At 39.0% G+C, this 17561-nt stretch overlaps 2 protein-coding genes across 3 annotated transcripts; one reads left to right on the top strand and one right to left on the bottom strand.

Annotated features, from left to right (window-relative positions):
* Positions 1-568: 568 nt before the first annotated feature.
* On the bottom strand, positions 569-7565 carry klhl35 (kelch-like family member 35). The gene is made up of 7 exons (XM_058411265.1): positions 7281-7565; positions 5507-6346; positions 4787-4968; positions 3604-3722; positions 3322-3510; positions 1406-1594; positions 569-1107 (listed from the first exon to the last, which is right to left on the bottom strand). Exons 1-7 carry the CDS (start codon positions 7322-7324, stop codon positions 916-918), a joined length of 1755 nt encoding a protein of 584 aa, XP_058267248.1. The 5' UTR covers positions 7325-7565; the 3' UTR covers positions 569-915.
* Positions 7566-9181: 1616 nt separating this feature from the next.
* lrrc32 (leucine rich repeat containing 32) lies at positions 9182-15320 on the top strand. Of its 2 annotated transcripts, none has more exons than XM_058412458.1 (3): positions 9182-9233; positions 10491-10566; positions 11910-15320. In XM_058412458.1, exons 1-3 carry the CDS (start codon positions 9211-9213, stop codon positions 13665-13667), a joined length of 1857 nt encoding a protein of 618 aa, XP_058268441.1. In that variant the 5' UTR covers positions 9182-9210; the 3' UTR covers positions 13668-15320. The 2 variants fall into 2 exon arrangements, with proteins under 2 accessions (XP_058268441.1, XP_058268442.1); XM_058412459.1 differs by lacking the exon at positions 9182-9233 and adding an exon at positions 9552-9709.
* Positions 15321-17561: the final 2241 nt, after the last annotated feature.

Here is a 17561-nt window from a genome sequence, read left to right on the forward strand (position 1 = left end):
TTCTCTGGGTTTTATGTGCAATGAAACTGAAACACCTGATTTTAGACCACAGTACTTTAATAGTGTGGTGTAGGGCCTTATTTTGCAGCCAGTACAGCATCTATTTGTCTTTAGAATGACAGAAACAAGTCCTGGACAGTGACCACAGGGATGTTGAGTCATTCCTCTTGCAGAACAGTGGCCAGGTCACTGTGTAATGCTGCTGGAGTAAACATTTTCCTGACTTTATTCTCCAAAACACCCTAAAAATATTCAGATCTAGGGACTGTACAGGCCATGGGAGACATTCAACTTCATTTTCATGTTAATCAAACCACTCTGTCTCCGGTCTTTCTGCGTGTATCGGTGATACACGGCACGGTACAATGTTTGAACCACTGGTTGAACGTGGTCCTCTAGAATGGTTCCGTAGTCCTCGGCAATCCTATGATATTGCAGCCCAAACCATTACTCATGCAGCCCACTCTGAATACCACAGCTCTTGATACACCACAAAGATTTGCTGTAAAGTATTAGACAATTTGGGTTTGTTTTTAGTACGTCTTATCTTTATTGATTTAGAATAACACAAATGAAAATAATGCTTAAAATAATACTTTGACACATTAACAGAAGGTTAACACTTACAAAGAACAATAATATGATAACTTGAGGGTAATAGAAGAGAGATAAATTCTTCATAAATTCACAGTTTCACAGTATAATATGATCACAGTTTTTAGTTGTTCCTATTGATACAGATTTGATGAAGAGAATAAAATGGATTAGTAATACTTATGTCTTGTAGTAGTTTATGGATTGTACTAGATGTTGAGCAGCAAGGACAAAAGAATGACTTCATCTCAAAAAAACAAAAAACAAAACAACATAGATGACCTTAGGACTTTTCTTGCTTCAAATGAAAATAAAAAAACTTTATTTGTGCTGTAGGTGTTGTGTGATAGTAACACATCCGTGGTTGCTCAGGCTGTGTGTTAGGGGCGTCTCCTCGGTCAGCTGGCCGCTCAGTGGGTCAAATGCCCATGTACGGTCAGTTGCAGCTTCAAATTCATCACGGCCACCCAAGATGTACACCTTCCCATCACAAACAGCCAGCCCACAATTTTCCTGAAACACATAAATGGATTAATGGGCAGGATGAATACACAGTGCTAATCTGTTTAGTGTGAACGTGTAGAGATGGTAAAGGACACTCAGGGATGATGGAAGCCAATGTACTGTTTAGAATTCATTCATTATTTTATTAGTAAATCACTAATTACTAACTTGGTGGTATTTAGAAGGAATTGAAATCAGGACCAAAGTAACTTCATTAGTAAAAAAAACAAGCAGGTGATCATCTGAGCAGTTGGTCAGATGTGTATTAAAGTCTTGTGTAGTGTTTATTTATTTCTATTTTCCCTACCAATTTCATAGGAAGCTCAGCTGCTTTGCTCCAGGTCTCGACCTTGGTATTGTAACAGTACAGCACATCCATCAGGCCTCCGGCTACATAGATAGAGCCGTTCAGCGACACTGCGTTTAAGCACCTCTGAGAGAAAGGGCAGGACATCATGTACATCCACTGATCCTTCACAGGGTCATAACGCTGAACCTGGTACATAGACATCACACAACAGCTTGTAAAGTGGAACATGAAGCCGAACACACACACACATTTATTACACTGGATTAAAACCCAGACAGTGATTGTAATATGGATTTATCCCATGCACATTAGCAACATCAAATAAATATTTCACTATGAATTTGATCAATGCATAAACTCTGTCTGTATTCAGAAATAACTATATTGTAAGTTTGTAACAATGATAAAGAATTTTTAAGATTTTTTGAATTTTTACTGCATCAGAAAATTTAACATAACATACAATAGATTTTTTTCTTTGTTCACTTATAGATCAAACATATTATGGACCACACTGCAAAATTAATAACATGCAAACACTGAAAAAAATAAAATAAATTCATAATAATAATCTATACACTATATACGCAATATATACACTTATTATGAGAGTACTGTTTGAAGGAAGATTTATTTCTTAGTTAAAATGCGTGCATATAAATTGTATAATTTTATAATAATCATAATGAGAATAATGAGGAATATATATGTTTGCCTATAGAGCCTTTTTAAGAGATTTAAGATTTTAGTAAAAAATTATGGACTAAAGAGTTTAACTAAAGAGCTGTCAAAATATTTATTTAGTCAAATATTTGAAATATATATGAAAGACTTCATTGATTATTGATAATAGTGCCTTACTATGAGCAAACTCTTAATTTAATTTATGCTTAATTTAATTTCTAACTTCCTCTTACTGAGGTTTGGGTCTGTGAAGACTGTAAGAGACAAACAAACAAACAAACTATGTAACACGGCTATGTAATATTCTTTTGTAATGGGATTATAAATCATTCAGCCATAACACTGACAAGTGAAGTGATGAACACTGATTATCTGGATATAGTGGCACCTGTCTAGGGGTGAGATATAATAGGCAGCATGTGAACAATCAGTTCTCAAAGTTGATATTTTTCAAAATCAAAAGGAAAAATGGGCAAGAGGAAGGCTTTGACCACACTGTGATGGCTAATAGGCTGAGTCAGAGCATCTTCAAAACAGCAGGTCTTGTGAGGTGTTCCCGGTCTGCAGTGTTTAGTACCTACCAAAAGATCTTGGTACAAAAACTAGTGTGCCAGTGAAGGGTGCCCAAGGCTCAGTGATGTTCATGCGGAGAAAAGGCTAGCCTGTCTGGTCCACCTAAACAGTAACTCATGTCATGGCAACTGTATTCCCAAATGATAGTGATCTCTTTCATCAAATGTTCAAGGTGCTTACTTGGCCTCCAAATTCCCCAGATCTTTATCCATTTCAGCATCTGTGGGTTATGCTGGACAAGGAAGTCCAATGCATTAAGGCTTCACTTTGCATCTTACAGGACACTAAGAATCAGCTGTCCAATGTCTTAGTGCCAGGTTCCACAGCATACCTTCAGAGTTCTTGTGAAGGCCATGCCTAAATGTATCAGAGCTGTTTTGGTGGCACATAGGGGGGACTTACCCAATATTAGGCAGGTGTTTTTAATGTTATGGCTGATGTATTTCATATCCTTTGGAAGCTACATGCCTTCTACACAGTTTTTGTAATCTCATAATTGGTAAGTTCTGGAGTGTTTTTCTGCAATTCCTGTAAAGAGCTTGCTGCTAATGTTCCTTGTTTTCGTTTCAGCTATAATTACCTAAAGCTCCAATTACTCATTGATGATAGCTGCTTCTTGCTACACCTCATATGTATGTAAATGTCTGAAGTCTCACCATGCTGGTGTTGCAGTCTTCACTCACAGCTCCACTGATTACATAAAGCTTTCCAGAGCAGCTGGCCAGAGCAGCAGAGCTGACAGGCAACAGCATGGGAGCCACAGGCTTCCACACATTCTCAAACACGCTATAACACTCCACGCTGCTCAGCCTTTGCTCTCCATCATATCCTCCAATAGCATACAGCTGCAGTCACAAACACACCCATATGACTTTATAAATAAGAGCACTGAACTGGAAAGAGCACAAGAAAGGAAATGTGTGTGATATGGAACAAACCTTTCCACACAGAGAGGCCATCTTGTGTCTCCATCGTCCTTTCAGCAAGCTACCCACAGAAACCCACTGGTTCAGCTGAGCCATGAAGCGCCATACTTGGGTGCTGTTCAGCTGCCCACCTGCGTATACACACGGGACAATAAACCCACGCAGCTCATTTAAATACAGTTTACATCCCCAGAGGCACACAGACACAGATTACATCAGGTAAGTAGGCAGTAGGTCCGTAGTCGCATAACAGATCAAACGGATAAAGATATGAAAAGACAAACCAATTCTGCATACTTACAGATATGTAAAACTATTTCAGTGGAAGCACAAGAACTCAATTCATGTAAATGCCAAGCTTGACTTGTAAAATTAGCTGTTAGATTACAATGCAAACATACTGTCATGTAAATAAATTTGTTCTTAGATTAGTTTTAATTTTTAGTTGTTTCAAACAACGATTACATAGAGTCTATGAGTACATTCTACTATAACTTTTAACTGCAGAGGTCTTCCGCAGGTCACATCTGTAATTTAAGATTTTCCTCTTTTTTTTTTCCCAAACTATGCTCTGAATTAAATGTCTTTTAATTATCATATAAATGTACTATGGCAATGGTCTTCCTGTGAAAATGAATCTTGGTTCATATTATTTCACAACAAGGATTGTCCACTTGATTCTCCATCCTTACTGCTGTATACAGTATACAGCTAAAACTGTGTGGTCATCTGACGCCTGACCATCAATCTCATAAATGCTGTTTGAATATTCCATTCCGGATTTCAACCCACTCTCTTGTTAATATTAACCTCCACTCTTCTTTTAAGGCTTTGGACTCAATTTTGTGCTCATTTTGCACAAGAGTATTAACAAAGGCCAAGGGCAGATATTGGGTCACAGTCCTGGGAGTCAGTGTTCCAATTTGTCCCAAGGGTATTCAGTAGGGTTCCGTTCAGGATCAACCTTCTTCCACCCAAACCATGTCTTAATGGAGCTTAACACAGATTGGGCCGCTTAGTTCCAGTGAAGGGAAATGGTACTGCTACAGCATAGAAAAGCATTCTAAACATTTCCTGGCAGTTCCAGGAAAGGCCTGAGTACTGTAGCCACTGTAGCCTGTAACCCAGGTCAGTTTTATCAGTTATTACATCACTACAACTGCTAGATTTGGTAGGCAAGATTCATGCAGCGTACCTGATAAATAAATGTCATTGTGAAGTTCACATACAGCAAATTCATATTTATATCCTGGCACACTGACTGAAGTGAGCCATGTCCCAGAGGTGGGGTCCAGTGTCTCTGTGAGGGCGAATCTTGAAATCCTGTTTTTGTCACAACCCGCGACAACCACAATCACCTCAGCCCAGCCAGACTGCCTACATGTGCACACACACACACACACTTTGTTTAGATGTGCAAATCCCCTTATAAATAATGAATATTATTTTTCATAAGACAAATATGTGAACATGCAGAGCTTCACACAATTACACAATAATAGCTTCAGGAAACATAAGCAGGATCGGTCACTAGGTTTTTCCATTTTTGTCTTTCCTTCAGAAAAAAAACCCCAAACCATTACATGTAACAATGCAATGATGCATCTTGCTTTTTCTTATCTATTATCTTTACTTTTTGATCCTTTTAGAAACTTTTGTGCATAGATTCTGTAAGCATGAAGGAAATCTGATTTTGCAAGCCTGTGTGAATTTGGGCATGTGTGTAAACAAGAAAGAAGAATGTAAGACAGTGACCGTGTAAGAAATCCTGTTCACTGATTAAGTTTTTACAGTATATTACCACCACAGTTGCCTTTGAGAAAAAAACATCTGTGATGACCATTTATGACTTAAACCTAGATCCTGATAGGGAACTAAACATGTCCTGTCACCTCTCTCATGCTGTATGACTGACCTTCTTGGTTTGGTTCTGTCTGAGCTGATCTCTCTGCCATATAGGCGATAAAGTCTCGCCTCCTGTAACAGCTTTCTGCATTCATGTGACTCCTGAATGAGTTCATCAGCCTCCAGCTTGTTGGTAAAGAACACAGGGTCTAATAAGGGCAGCCGAAGCCTCTCCAGTAGCTTTCCTAGCGCTGCTTTCCGCTTGCTGCCCTGGTGGTGGACCCATAACAACACCGCCTCCACCAAGACTTCCTCCTGCACCTGTAGCTTTTCAGAATCCAGAAGCTCCACTACTCTCTCCATTGGCAGCTCAAGGAACTCATCCTGCTTGACTACAATCTTAAAGTCCTGGTACAGCAGATTCTGGCACTGTTCCAGCAGTGGCTGCAGCGAGTAGTGCTTGGCGAATTCCATCAGACCCAGGCAGTTCAAGTGAGACACACACTTCTCCAGGAAGTCCAGACAGGCCTTGGACAGTGCAGGCACATCCAGCAGGTCAGCAGCTTGAAAAACGGTCTCCACATTCTCTTCCTGGAGCTGAACCCGGCCCTCATAAACGAAGTCCAGCAGGTGCTCTAGAGCGACTTCTGAGACCTCGTTGAGCCGCACCACGGACTGACCACTCTCACGCAGTTGCCCCATAAACATGGTGCGGAAGTATTGACTGGAAGCACATAGCACGGCACGGTGGCATGGAAAATCTTGTTCCTCCACCTGCAGGACAACATCAGTGAAGGTGGCACTTTTCCTGAAGACATTCAGCTCTTGAAGAATGTGCTCAGGTTGGTACGAGCTGATTCTGAAGCTCGTCTCTAGATTGGCATCGGCCTCAAAACCCATGGATGGGGATCTGAAAATATATTATGATGCTTGGTATTAAGTTTGTTCTAAGAATTTTTTTAATATTTCACTTCAGTGCATTGTGAGATATCTATGGTATTTTTGGTTCATATTGATAAAATACCCAAAATGGTGCACTCACTGAACTCTTCAACCTATTAACCCCACACTGATGGTAATATCCCCTACTTCATACTGATAAACCCCTCAAAACTGCATCGCTGTATATATTCTCTGTACATTCAAGTATATATTATGTATATCCATAAACATTCTGTATAGTCATATTCTCTGTTTATTCATATATACATATATATTCTGTATATTCATATTTATATTCTTTCACCACAGCCCGGGTTGAATTCCTGGGCAGGGCGCTAACCCAGCCACTGAAGTGTTAACTCTCAGTACTGGTCCAAAACCTGGATAAAAAATGGGAGGGTTGCATCAGGAAGGGCATCCGGCATAAAACCTGTGCCAAATCAAGACATGTGGACCAAATGATCCACTGTGGTGACCCCAAACAGGGAGCACAGGGAGCAGCTGAAAGAACAGCAACATTCATATTTCTATTTTTGTATGCTAACTGCATTTCGTTGCCTTGTACCCATGCTCAATGACAATAAAGTTGAATCTAATCTAACCTAATGTACAGTAGCAGTAGAGAAATGAGGCGGTTTGTAAAAATTTGTTGGTTCAGTAATCTACTTTGCATTTAATTGCCAATGTATTCCACTTTCTGAGAAAGTTCATGTAAAGAAATCATTAACACTCCTAGACTGTTAAATTTCCAATTCCATTCACAATTAAATCCCGCATATATAAGACAGAGATAAATAAAATTAAGAAACAATATACACTGCTATAAATAATACAGCAGTTGCAGAGCATAACTTATTCCGTAGACTTCGATACTTCGAACACTTTTTCAAAACTTCACTCACCTGATTGAATTGCTGCAGCCGAGTCTGAGATTGATGCCACTCATCAGAATTTGGACAGATCTTTAGTGTTCCTTCAGGTTTGTGCAGGCTGCAGAATGTAAACACTGCCGCACATCTTTATAATCTTTATCCACACGTCAGGAGGGATGTCCTACAAGGAGCTGGTGGGAGGGATTGAGCCAACTCGTGTTTACATTCCCGTTGTTCCTGCTTATACAGTGCCTGCAGGACATATTCACCCCACTAGTGATTATTTCTCTTTTTGTTGTGTTGCAGCATCTCTAACTTTTTTCAACTCTCCTAAATTAGATAGAAAATGGTGGACAGCAATTTCTTAGGTCATGCCACAGACTTGGATTGAAATTGAAGTCTGGGCTTTGACTCGGCCATGCTTGAAGCCAATCCGTATATATATTCCAGGCATGCCTTTGTAGTTTTTGCCCTGTGCTCTGGGTTATTGTCTTGTTGGGATGTAAATGTACAACTTTGACTGGCTGACTTGAACAGATTGTCCTCAGCAATTTGCTTCTATTTGGTTTCGTCCATTTTGTCCGTGATGTCACTCAGCTTTGTTTTTAGACCACAATGCTCCAAAGAAGTTCCAAAGCTTTACTGGTTTCTTTAGAAGCTTTACTGATTTCTTTAGAGGCTTTACTGATTTCTCCAGTCTTTTTCGTTCCTGAACACAACCGGACACATGTGGGTTCGGTACATGTTTAACATACACTACTAGTCAAAAGTTTGGACACACCTTTTAATTCAATGTTTTTTGTTTAGGGATTTATTTTCTACATTCTAGAACAATACTGGAGATTTCAAAACTATGAAATAACACACATGGACTTATGTAATTTATGTAACGCCAACAAAAAACACCAGTCAGTTGTTATTTTAAGACACGAAGGTCAGGTGTTCTGGAATAGTTCTTGTAAGAACAGTATTGTCAAGTGCATTTACAAAACCCATCAAGCACCATGATGAAACTGGCTCACATGAAGACCATCCCAGGAAAGCAAGACCAAAATTTACCTCTGCTGCAGAGGAGAAGTTCATTTAGAGTGACCAGCCTCAGAATTCTCCAATTAACAGCACCTCAGATTAGAGCCGTTATGAAGGCTTTACAGAGCATCAGTAGCAGACATATCTCAATATCAACTGTTCAAACGAGATTATTGTGTATTTCGGCCACCTTCAGCATTGTTTTACAATGTAGAAAGAAAGAAATATCAGGAAAGACCATGGAATTAGAAGATGTGTCCAAACTTTTGACTGGTAGTGTATTTAATGTGATTGTACATGATAATTAAATACTAATCCCAGTTTACTGTTAAAAAATGGGGTGATGAATACTTTACATTTTGAATAGTTTTAGAATACTTGATTTCATTGTATTTCGGTAGACAGTCAAAAACAAGCATATAAATATCATTTATTTCGATTTGATACAACAGCCATTAGATGGCGCTGTTTACTGTTTTGTGACAAACAGTTTCTGCCGCCTGGTATGTAAATACCGTTCCAATAAAACACTGTTATTCCATAGGAAATTATTATTATTATTATTATTATTATTATTATTAATAATAATAATAATAATAATAATAATGCATTTGGTATTATATTTGGTATTATGGTAGTATATTAAAGTTATACTTACAGCCTATGCACATTATTGTGTAAACTATCTGAGTTAAATCAAGGTGTCATAGTTTATTACATGACCCTGTTTGGGCAAATTAAAAAAAAAAAGCAAATGAAAATAGATCATGCCCTTAACCTCTAATGAGCAGGCCGTAAACAAGGGAAATCCCTGATAGCAGGCTAAATTTGGGTACAGGCTGTTCTTCTTATATATGCCTGCCCATCACTGTCTGCTCAGGTTCTCTGTTCTTTGAAATGAGATGGCTCTTGGTTACATGAAGAACTGTCCATGGAAATGATATCCAGACCACAGTAAGTACATATTTCACTTTTTCTCACTTAAAACAATAGCAATTAATTGGGGTTTGACATGGGGAGCAGTGAAACACTCCTCATATCATTTCTTAAAGGAATTCATTCTTAGAGGCCAGCTGCAGTTTTTCACTTTGGATACACTCTATCTCTCTTTGTGTGTGGGTGCGTGTGTGTGTGTATGTGTGTGTGTGTGTGTGAGAGAGAGAGAGAGCTCCTCAATTCCATAAAAGGTAAGACCAAAGAAGGAAAGTAGGGGCATAACAATAATGCAGGATATTCTCACAGGATGTCTACAAGTGAGAGAGTGAAAGAGAGAGGGAGAGAGAGAGGGAGGGAGAGAAGGGAGGGGAGAGGAAAGAATAGGGAATGGACCAGCTGCACTGTGTCATTGCTGAACTGAGAGGCTGCAGGCAGCATGAGCATGTGTGATACCCTCTTTAAGAGACAGTGGAATAGGTGCAGTCGCTTCTAAGGTAAGGTTACTGCTAAAGGACAAACTCTACTCTCGTTCTTATTCATCTCTCTCTCTCTCTGTCTGAATGATGCCTTTTTATCGAGTTGTGCTGTAACTGAGTAACAGAGATGGAACAGCATCCTGAAAAAACTGTACAGGACTTTAGATGATTATCCTCTCCCACTGTGTGCATCTGGTCATCTGTCTGAAACTGATTTTTGAGAAGTCAGGGATTTTTGTTTTGTGTATGCGTGTAATGATGTGATTCATGCTGTCAGCAGACCTTATGTCCTAAAAAAAGAGATAGCATTTAACATGGATGTAGTTTTGAAAATACCATGAACTTGTGCACCCCCATACCCGCCTCCCCCCACCACCCAAAACCATCCTCCAGCCTTGATGACTAAACCTTCAGCTTTTGTCTGACATGTGGGTGCTTCCTCTTACGTCAGAAGAGAAATTATGAATATGAGAACTGAAAGGACATAACGTCTTTCAGCTATGTGTTCTTCTGCCATGTCATGTATGTCAAAGATTCCCATGAAAATGGAAAAAATAAAGGCTCAAACATTAACAATCATCTGCCATGACAGAAATCTGACAGTATCAGTTGCGAAATAATATCGATCACTTACAGCGTGTGGATGGGTGAGTCTGTAGTGTTAGTAAGAGCGATGTATATTACAACAGATGCACACTTCCCTATAAGAACATATATTGTATGCTGAGATCACACTGCTTCCACTGTCTCTGTGTGTTTATGCGTGTGTACTAAAACTGTACTCTCTCTATTCCTGCAGCACGATGAGCACCCAGGTGTTGTTCCTCTTCTTCATTGTGAATTTTCTCTCACTACAGCTCGCACTCTGCCAAGAGGTAAGTGACATTCTGAGCATCTCACTAATAAAGTCATTCAGGCAGAATTTGTCTACAATTCGAGTCCATTAGACAGATTTAACTAATTGAATTCAATTAGCAGGATTTCCCACTTCTTGTTCTGAACTAAACTGTTTAGAATAACCGAAAACACAAACTATTTCAAGTTTGTTCATTTAATTAAAATCCCTAATCTAAAAAGAAATGCTCATGTCAGTTGTTATGGATCACATATGTTATTTATGGTTATATGCAATGTCCTCATTAATAATGGTGATGAAATCCAGTATATATAGAGAGAGAGATTAAATACAATTGATAATTACTTTTTAAAAAATGAATTTTTTGTGTTATTTAGCCTTTAAATTAACCAGAACTTAATTCCATTTTGGAAAATTCCGTTTTGGTTCTTAGATCTTGGGAGGTGCGTAAATAGAGCTATAAAAAAAAAACAACTTCACTGTCAGATGTGTTCTGACACCCAAACGTAACACTAGTGAGCCAAAAAAGGAAGTAACATGGAAAAGTGTGAGAATGGTTTAAAAACAGAGGAAAAAACGGTGCAGAAGTTATTGTTTTAGATAAAAATATTTATCTGTCTATCTCCAGTAACTGGTAAGGTGCATGGTTCAAGCTAACAACCATCAGGTTTTTGGGAGTTGTAAGGAAACTGGGGAACAATCCCCCCAAAGACAGGAAAAGCATACTAAACTTCCTATGTACAGTCAACTGAGCTGAGGATTAAACTACTGGCACTGCATGTAGAGTTGGTCCTTCACAGTGCCAGGGTTTGATCTAGCAGGTGGACTGGCTGCTGTACCACTGTCTTACCCCAGTGTTTATGGGATAGACTCTGATACCACCCTAATCAGGATAAAAAATGTTACTGAGGATTAGGTTTATGTTAGGAAAAGGAGACAAACATTTACTGTTTTTCATGGTTGTAGGAAATCACCTATGTGAGAGGACACAAGTGTTCCCAAACGCAGATTATGACACAGTATGACATAAGGCTGATGGGAAGGAACTGGTGGGAACAACTGAAGAAAACAGTGCCATTTTTTTGTGCCTGCATCATTTCATTGCTCATGCATGTTTCAACATTGCAGGAAATGGATAATTGCTTGATGTCACAGATACGCCTCAACTGAGAAAAATATTTGTGTTGTTGAATGCCAGTACTAAAGCTGTAAATATGTTCAAATGCTGGTGTCAAAAGAAACCTCTTACAGTTATTCAAATATGCTGATGATAGATGAAACGATCAAGCAGTTTGGGACTACTCCTTATTAGGAACCTAATTATGAAAATTAAATGGACTCTTTCTTTGTTTTCCTCCACAGGGTCAGAGTGAAGCTAACTCCAGCTTGAGCGATAGACTGCCCAATGTATCCCTTGGCAACCATACGCTCAATCTGTCCCGCAAACTCATGCAGTTTGTCCAGTCAGATCTCAAGAGCTTGACACACCTGAAAGTTCTGAAAAAGCACATGGGACCACTCTCCACAGTGCAGAAACTTGACCTGTCTGGAAATGGTCTTCACTCGGACACGATTGACTACCTTCTGAGAGATGCTCCTGCTCTTACCGATCTTTATTTAAATGAAAACAGCATAACAAAACTAGGCAATGGTACATTCAGTGGTTCCCTTTCACTAAGAAACATTGATTTGCATAACAATGTCATTCTAGAGATTGAGGAGGGCGCATTTGATTCTCTGCTTAATCTCACTGTCCTGGATTTATCAGTGAATTCTATCTCATGCATTAATGACTTTAACCTGTTCCAGCTGACATTATTAAACCTAAGCAAAAACAGCTTGACCTCCTTCCAGAGCATTGATTCAAACCAAGAGTTTAAGTTGCTCTACCTGGACCTGAGAGAGAATAAGATGCACTACTTTCCTGTCCTGCCAAAGAGGAATCAGATCATCTATCTAGACCTTTCACGGAACCAGCTGCATAGCTTGAACAGCACAGGTCCAGAAGATGAGCTTCAGTATCTGAGGGACATAGAAGAACTGACTTTTGTTCCACTCCACAGCAGCAAAACACACCAGATACTTCCCTGTCTTCTGTACTTAGACCTGAGCTATAACCAACTTAAGGCTGTACCTCCCGATTTCTTCTCCAGCTTGGTGGCTCTGGATACCCTGAACATCAGCAATAACTGTCTGGAAAACTTTGTGGTGGACGTTAATAGTCCTCTGAATGCACTGAAGACCCTCGACCTGAGCTTCAACAACCTGCAGAACCTGACCTTTATGCAAAACACACTGTGGGCACTGCAGACTCTCTACCTGCAGGGCAACATTCTCAGTATGCTGGACTCTGGAATCTTTCATTTACCCAGTATCACCAACCTGCATTTTCAGTTTAATGAACTGAACATCTGTGGTCCACAGCAAAACCAAACCAGTGGCTGTGTCTCTCTCTCCTCTGTTCCTACCCTGCGATACCTTTACCTGTCTGAGAACAAACTGACTTCCTTGCCTGCACATGCCTTCCAGGGAAGCCCTTTGCTCATCCTGGATCTTTCTCTGAACCCTAACATGAAAATCAGTGAACAGGCCTTCTCAGGCTTAGAGAGGTCCCTCACCCATCTCTACTTGAGAGGAAACCAGCTTGAAAACCTGAACATCAACCTCTCACTCTTACGCAGCTTGAAGGTGCTGGATTTGACCAATAACCTGTTAGATGGCCTTTCTCTGGGAAGAGACACCACCATTGAGAGTCTGAATCTGCAGAACAACAAAGTCAAGATTCTAGATTCTTCCACACTATTGGCACTAGAGAAGACACTCAGAACTCTAAATCTTGCCTCAAATCCACTCATTTGTTGTGAAAACATGCCACTGATCAGCTTGTTACAGCAGGCCCATGTGGACATTGACAATGCCACCTGCCAATTCCCAAGGGACACTGAGTACGGGAATGTCAGCCTCAGAGATGTAAGACCTGAACACTGTGAAACTCTGAACAGCAAAGTGCTTGTAATTGCTATGATTGCTGTACTAGTTTTGGGACTAATGATTGTTTTGCTGGTGGCCATAAAGTTGTGTCACTCAGGAAGTCACAGATTCAACAGTTACAAGGCTTGAAATATTCTAGCAAGTAAAAAACCAAGAAAAGTATATTAATGTTATCAGATGTCAGGTATTGAACTGTAAAACAATACCTTTCATCTACATGACAAACAGTTCACCTCCATCAGGCAGAATAGTATAGCCCATATATAAAGACTGGGAAGCTAGATAGGTGCTGAATAACCATACATGGAAGCAGGGACAGACAAAAATGTGACTGGTATCACATGAGTTCAGTAGAAGGTCCCTTCGCAGGGAGGTACTGAAAATATGTAATATGTAGGATGGGGAAATGGCTAAAATGGTTATACCACGTTAAAACACTAGGCACCATGTTAAGGATGTGAACAGAAAGGTTTCAGCATAACAGAAAAACAAAGTTGACTAGACACATAAGCCCAACATAATTGCCTGAAGAAGAAGAAGGGTTCTATGTAAGAGTTGGAACATGAGGATCAGCACAAATTCAGTAAGAAACCAGCGCTCTTACTTCATGTAACAATGACAGACAGTGGAGATATGAAGGACCATCTTTACTGAATGGTTATGTATACAAAATGAAGATGTCTTTATTTATGTCAGTACTGTCATTTTAGATGGTCACTACGTTTCCCCAGGGTTGTCAAACAACTGTTCTTTTGCACTTTAAGGACTGGGGTTATATGAATATGAAAGATGTGTGGACGGTTTTGTACACATTGTATAACCCGTATAACCAAACTCATCAAAAACACTATAAAGGATGCACCTACTACAGTTTTACACAGGGGTATAGAATAAAGCTGGATTTGAAACTGTAAAATCCACGTTACTCACAACTGAATTGTCATCATTAAGGCGAGTGGCACTGATGACTTTATAAATGTAATATAGCCTTAGGACTTCCTAATAAGCTAATGTGGCATGGGAGTCATGGGACCAGACATAGACCATGTGAAGTGTGTGTGTGTGTGTGTGAGATATGATTAAACCGAGCCTCAGCAGAGGAAGTGTTGCTGTCCGGACACCTGCAGTAAAACTGAGGCATGTTTTCACAGCTTTAGGGCTGCTACAGTTACCTTTCCTGTTATTGATTTGGTCTTCACAACTCTAAGGTGTTGTTGTTGTTGTTGTTACTTAGCCCGAATGTAGCTGTTTCGCTGTTGGAAATATTATCATTTTCAAAAATCTAAATGTAAAATATTCCTCTAGGGTACTTGAGTATCCTTTTTAAGGTAGCATCATCATTCATTCAGCTTATTTTATTAATAGATTTCAGGGTGGAAGCTGTTTAAACTCACTATCTATACCAGGACCTGGCATGACCGAAATAGACAGGAGGAAATCCCTGTGTGATTGAATGTGTCATCACTTTGTATATAAATAGAAGTTCATTTCATAGGTTGTTGACGCTGTAATGATACAATATTTCCTCTTTCATGGTCACTACCACTTCTTGTTTAACGTCCTACGCAATCCGCGCCATCCGAAACTAGAAGCGATCACATACACACACCTACACACTGCTCAGTTCAAACTCAGTCTCCTGATCCATTCCACTAAATATTAATGCTTTATAAAGAAATTATTAAAAAAAAAAAAAAATGTATGAAGAAGAATGTAAATGAGAGATGTATATTTATGAATATCCATATTTTGTTAAATAAATGATGTGTCCTGTGTTGTAAATGTTGTTGATGCTTTATTGTTTAAAACTCACCGATTGTTAGTGCAGTTAAATATAAGAAAATGTACATGTGCCAAAATTAGTGTTTAACGAGCATTATACTGTATATTCTAGGCATGTGTGTTTGTGCATGCATTTGCGTGAGTGAGGGATGGAAATAGCTGGTGTGAGACGTGTTTGTATTAATATAATGCTGGCTGGCAGAAAGACAGCAGGACAATATCCATCAGGCTTCTCCAAACAGGAAGCAGCTTGAGAGGAAAATGGTCAGCACATATAAATAGAGTCATGTTCACACCCGCTCCTGTTACGTGCCATCGGCTTGACCCAGAATGCCAGTGGAGGTTAGGACATATTATTATAATTATTATTATTATTATTATTATTATTATTATTATTATTATTATTATTATTATTATTATTATTATTATTATTATTATCAATTCTTAAATACAACATACATAATTGTTGCTTGAATACATGTAAGGACTTTGGTATAAAGTTAAAAACAGTGATATAAACTCAAAACTCATAATAACACCAGTAATAATACTTCCTATAATTAGTCTGTGACTGTAATTACATAAGAACCTTATTACTAAAAACAAGAAGAGAACATGTTTAAATAGTCCATTGTCTTAAAACATTACAGTGTTACAGACAAGCAGTATGTGTGTGTGTGTGTGTGTGTGTCCCAAGATTTTATCTCATTATGGGGAGCAAATGACCCCATAATAGTAGGTGTGTGTAGAAACCAGAGGGCGTGTGTGTGTGTGTGTGTGTGTGTGTGTGTGTGGGTGTACAGGGCTTTGCACCTCCCTTGAACTATTACACATTTCGTAGTGTTACAGCCTGACACTGAGATGGGTTTATTTGGATTAAATATGATCCTACACAAAACTATTCATGCAGGGAATACATGCAACAACAACAAAATTAAATAAAAAAAACAACACACACCCATTGCTGTAAAACCCCTAAATAAATTCTGGTATGACCAATTCCCAAAAGAAGTCATATAATTAGATAAATGGAGTTCACCTATGTGTAATTAAATTGTCATATGATCTCAGTTTTAATACACCTTTTCCTGGAACAACAATAAGTTTTTTTTTTAGGGGACACACCTAAAAATAACATCATGAAGACAAAAGGACATCGTGAAGACAAAAGGACGTATTAAAACAAGTCCAGGACAATGTCTGAAATCAAATTAAAATTAGATGTGAATCTAAACTAGTCTGCTAATTCCTAACCCATTCCACAATGTACAGTGTCTGTACATGCATTCTGCACTTAATATCAATTTTTGTTTTTAAATATTATTAAATATTTAAAAGCATTATTCTATTCCAGCCATGAATAGAGATGGAGCCTATCTCAGAAAAACAGGATACACAGAAGTTGTATCCAGGAAACAACCCTGGAAGAGATGTTAGCCCATCACTCAGCACTACACATACACACACACACACACACACACACACACACACACATCATGGGGCAATGCAACGCATACTAGGTGAAATTTAGAACAGTCAATTCAACGACAAGCGTATTTTAAGGAACTGGGAGAAATGGAGTATTTGGTGGCAACCAAACAACAAACAAACGGTATAATAGTGAGACTAGAAATAGTACACTACATTCAAATTTATAAAACTGGAATATAATTTATATGTATACACTATATAAAAAAAAATAACCAAAATGTCCAAACTGGGGAGAAATCTCCCACCTTGTGTCCAGTGTTATGGGGAAGGCGCTATATCTACCATAACTCTAAGCAAAAATAAAATGGTTACTGAAAATAAATGAAGGAATGAACAAATATCCAAAACTTTTCCGAGTCTTTTTTGATCTGGCATTGACAGAGCCAATACCTTGCAGTTGGAGTGTGGCTATGCCTTTACTACATATGTCATACGGACCTTTACTGTCAGAGTTCACAAAAAAGTGAAGTGAAATTACATAACGTTTTGAGACAGCCAGCATTCCTTCCCCACCCTCTACCCAAAACCTGAAGCATGAGAGACATTTTCGTGTGGATCCAGACAGCTTTAATCTAAGGATCTAATCTGCCTCTTCCTTCTGCCGTAACTTGTTTGTCCATCGGAAATGTATTCCCCCCACCCACTGTACCAGTCCTTATTCCTTCTGCTGTCTACTTTCTACCTCCCACTCATGCACAGATATACACTAGCTCAGCATGTATTATTCTCCCCCAGCTTTAAAATGTTACT

Source organism: Hemibagrus wyckioides, linkage group LG16 (assembly GCF_019097595.1).
Source record: "Hemibagrus wyckioides isolate EC202008001 linkage group LG16, SWU_Hwy_1.0, whole genome shotgun sequence".
Classification (NCBI taxonomy): domain Eukaryota; kingdom Metazoa; phylum Chordata; class Actinopteri; order Siluriformes; family Bagridae; genus Hemibagrus; species Hemibagrus wyckioides.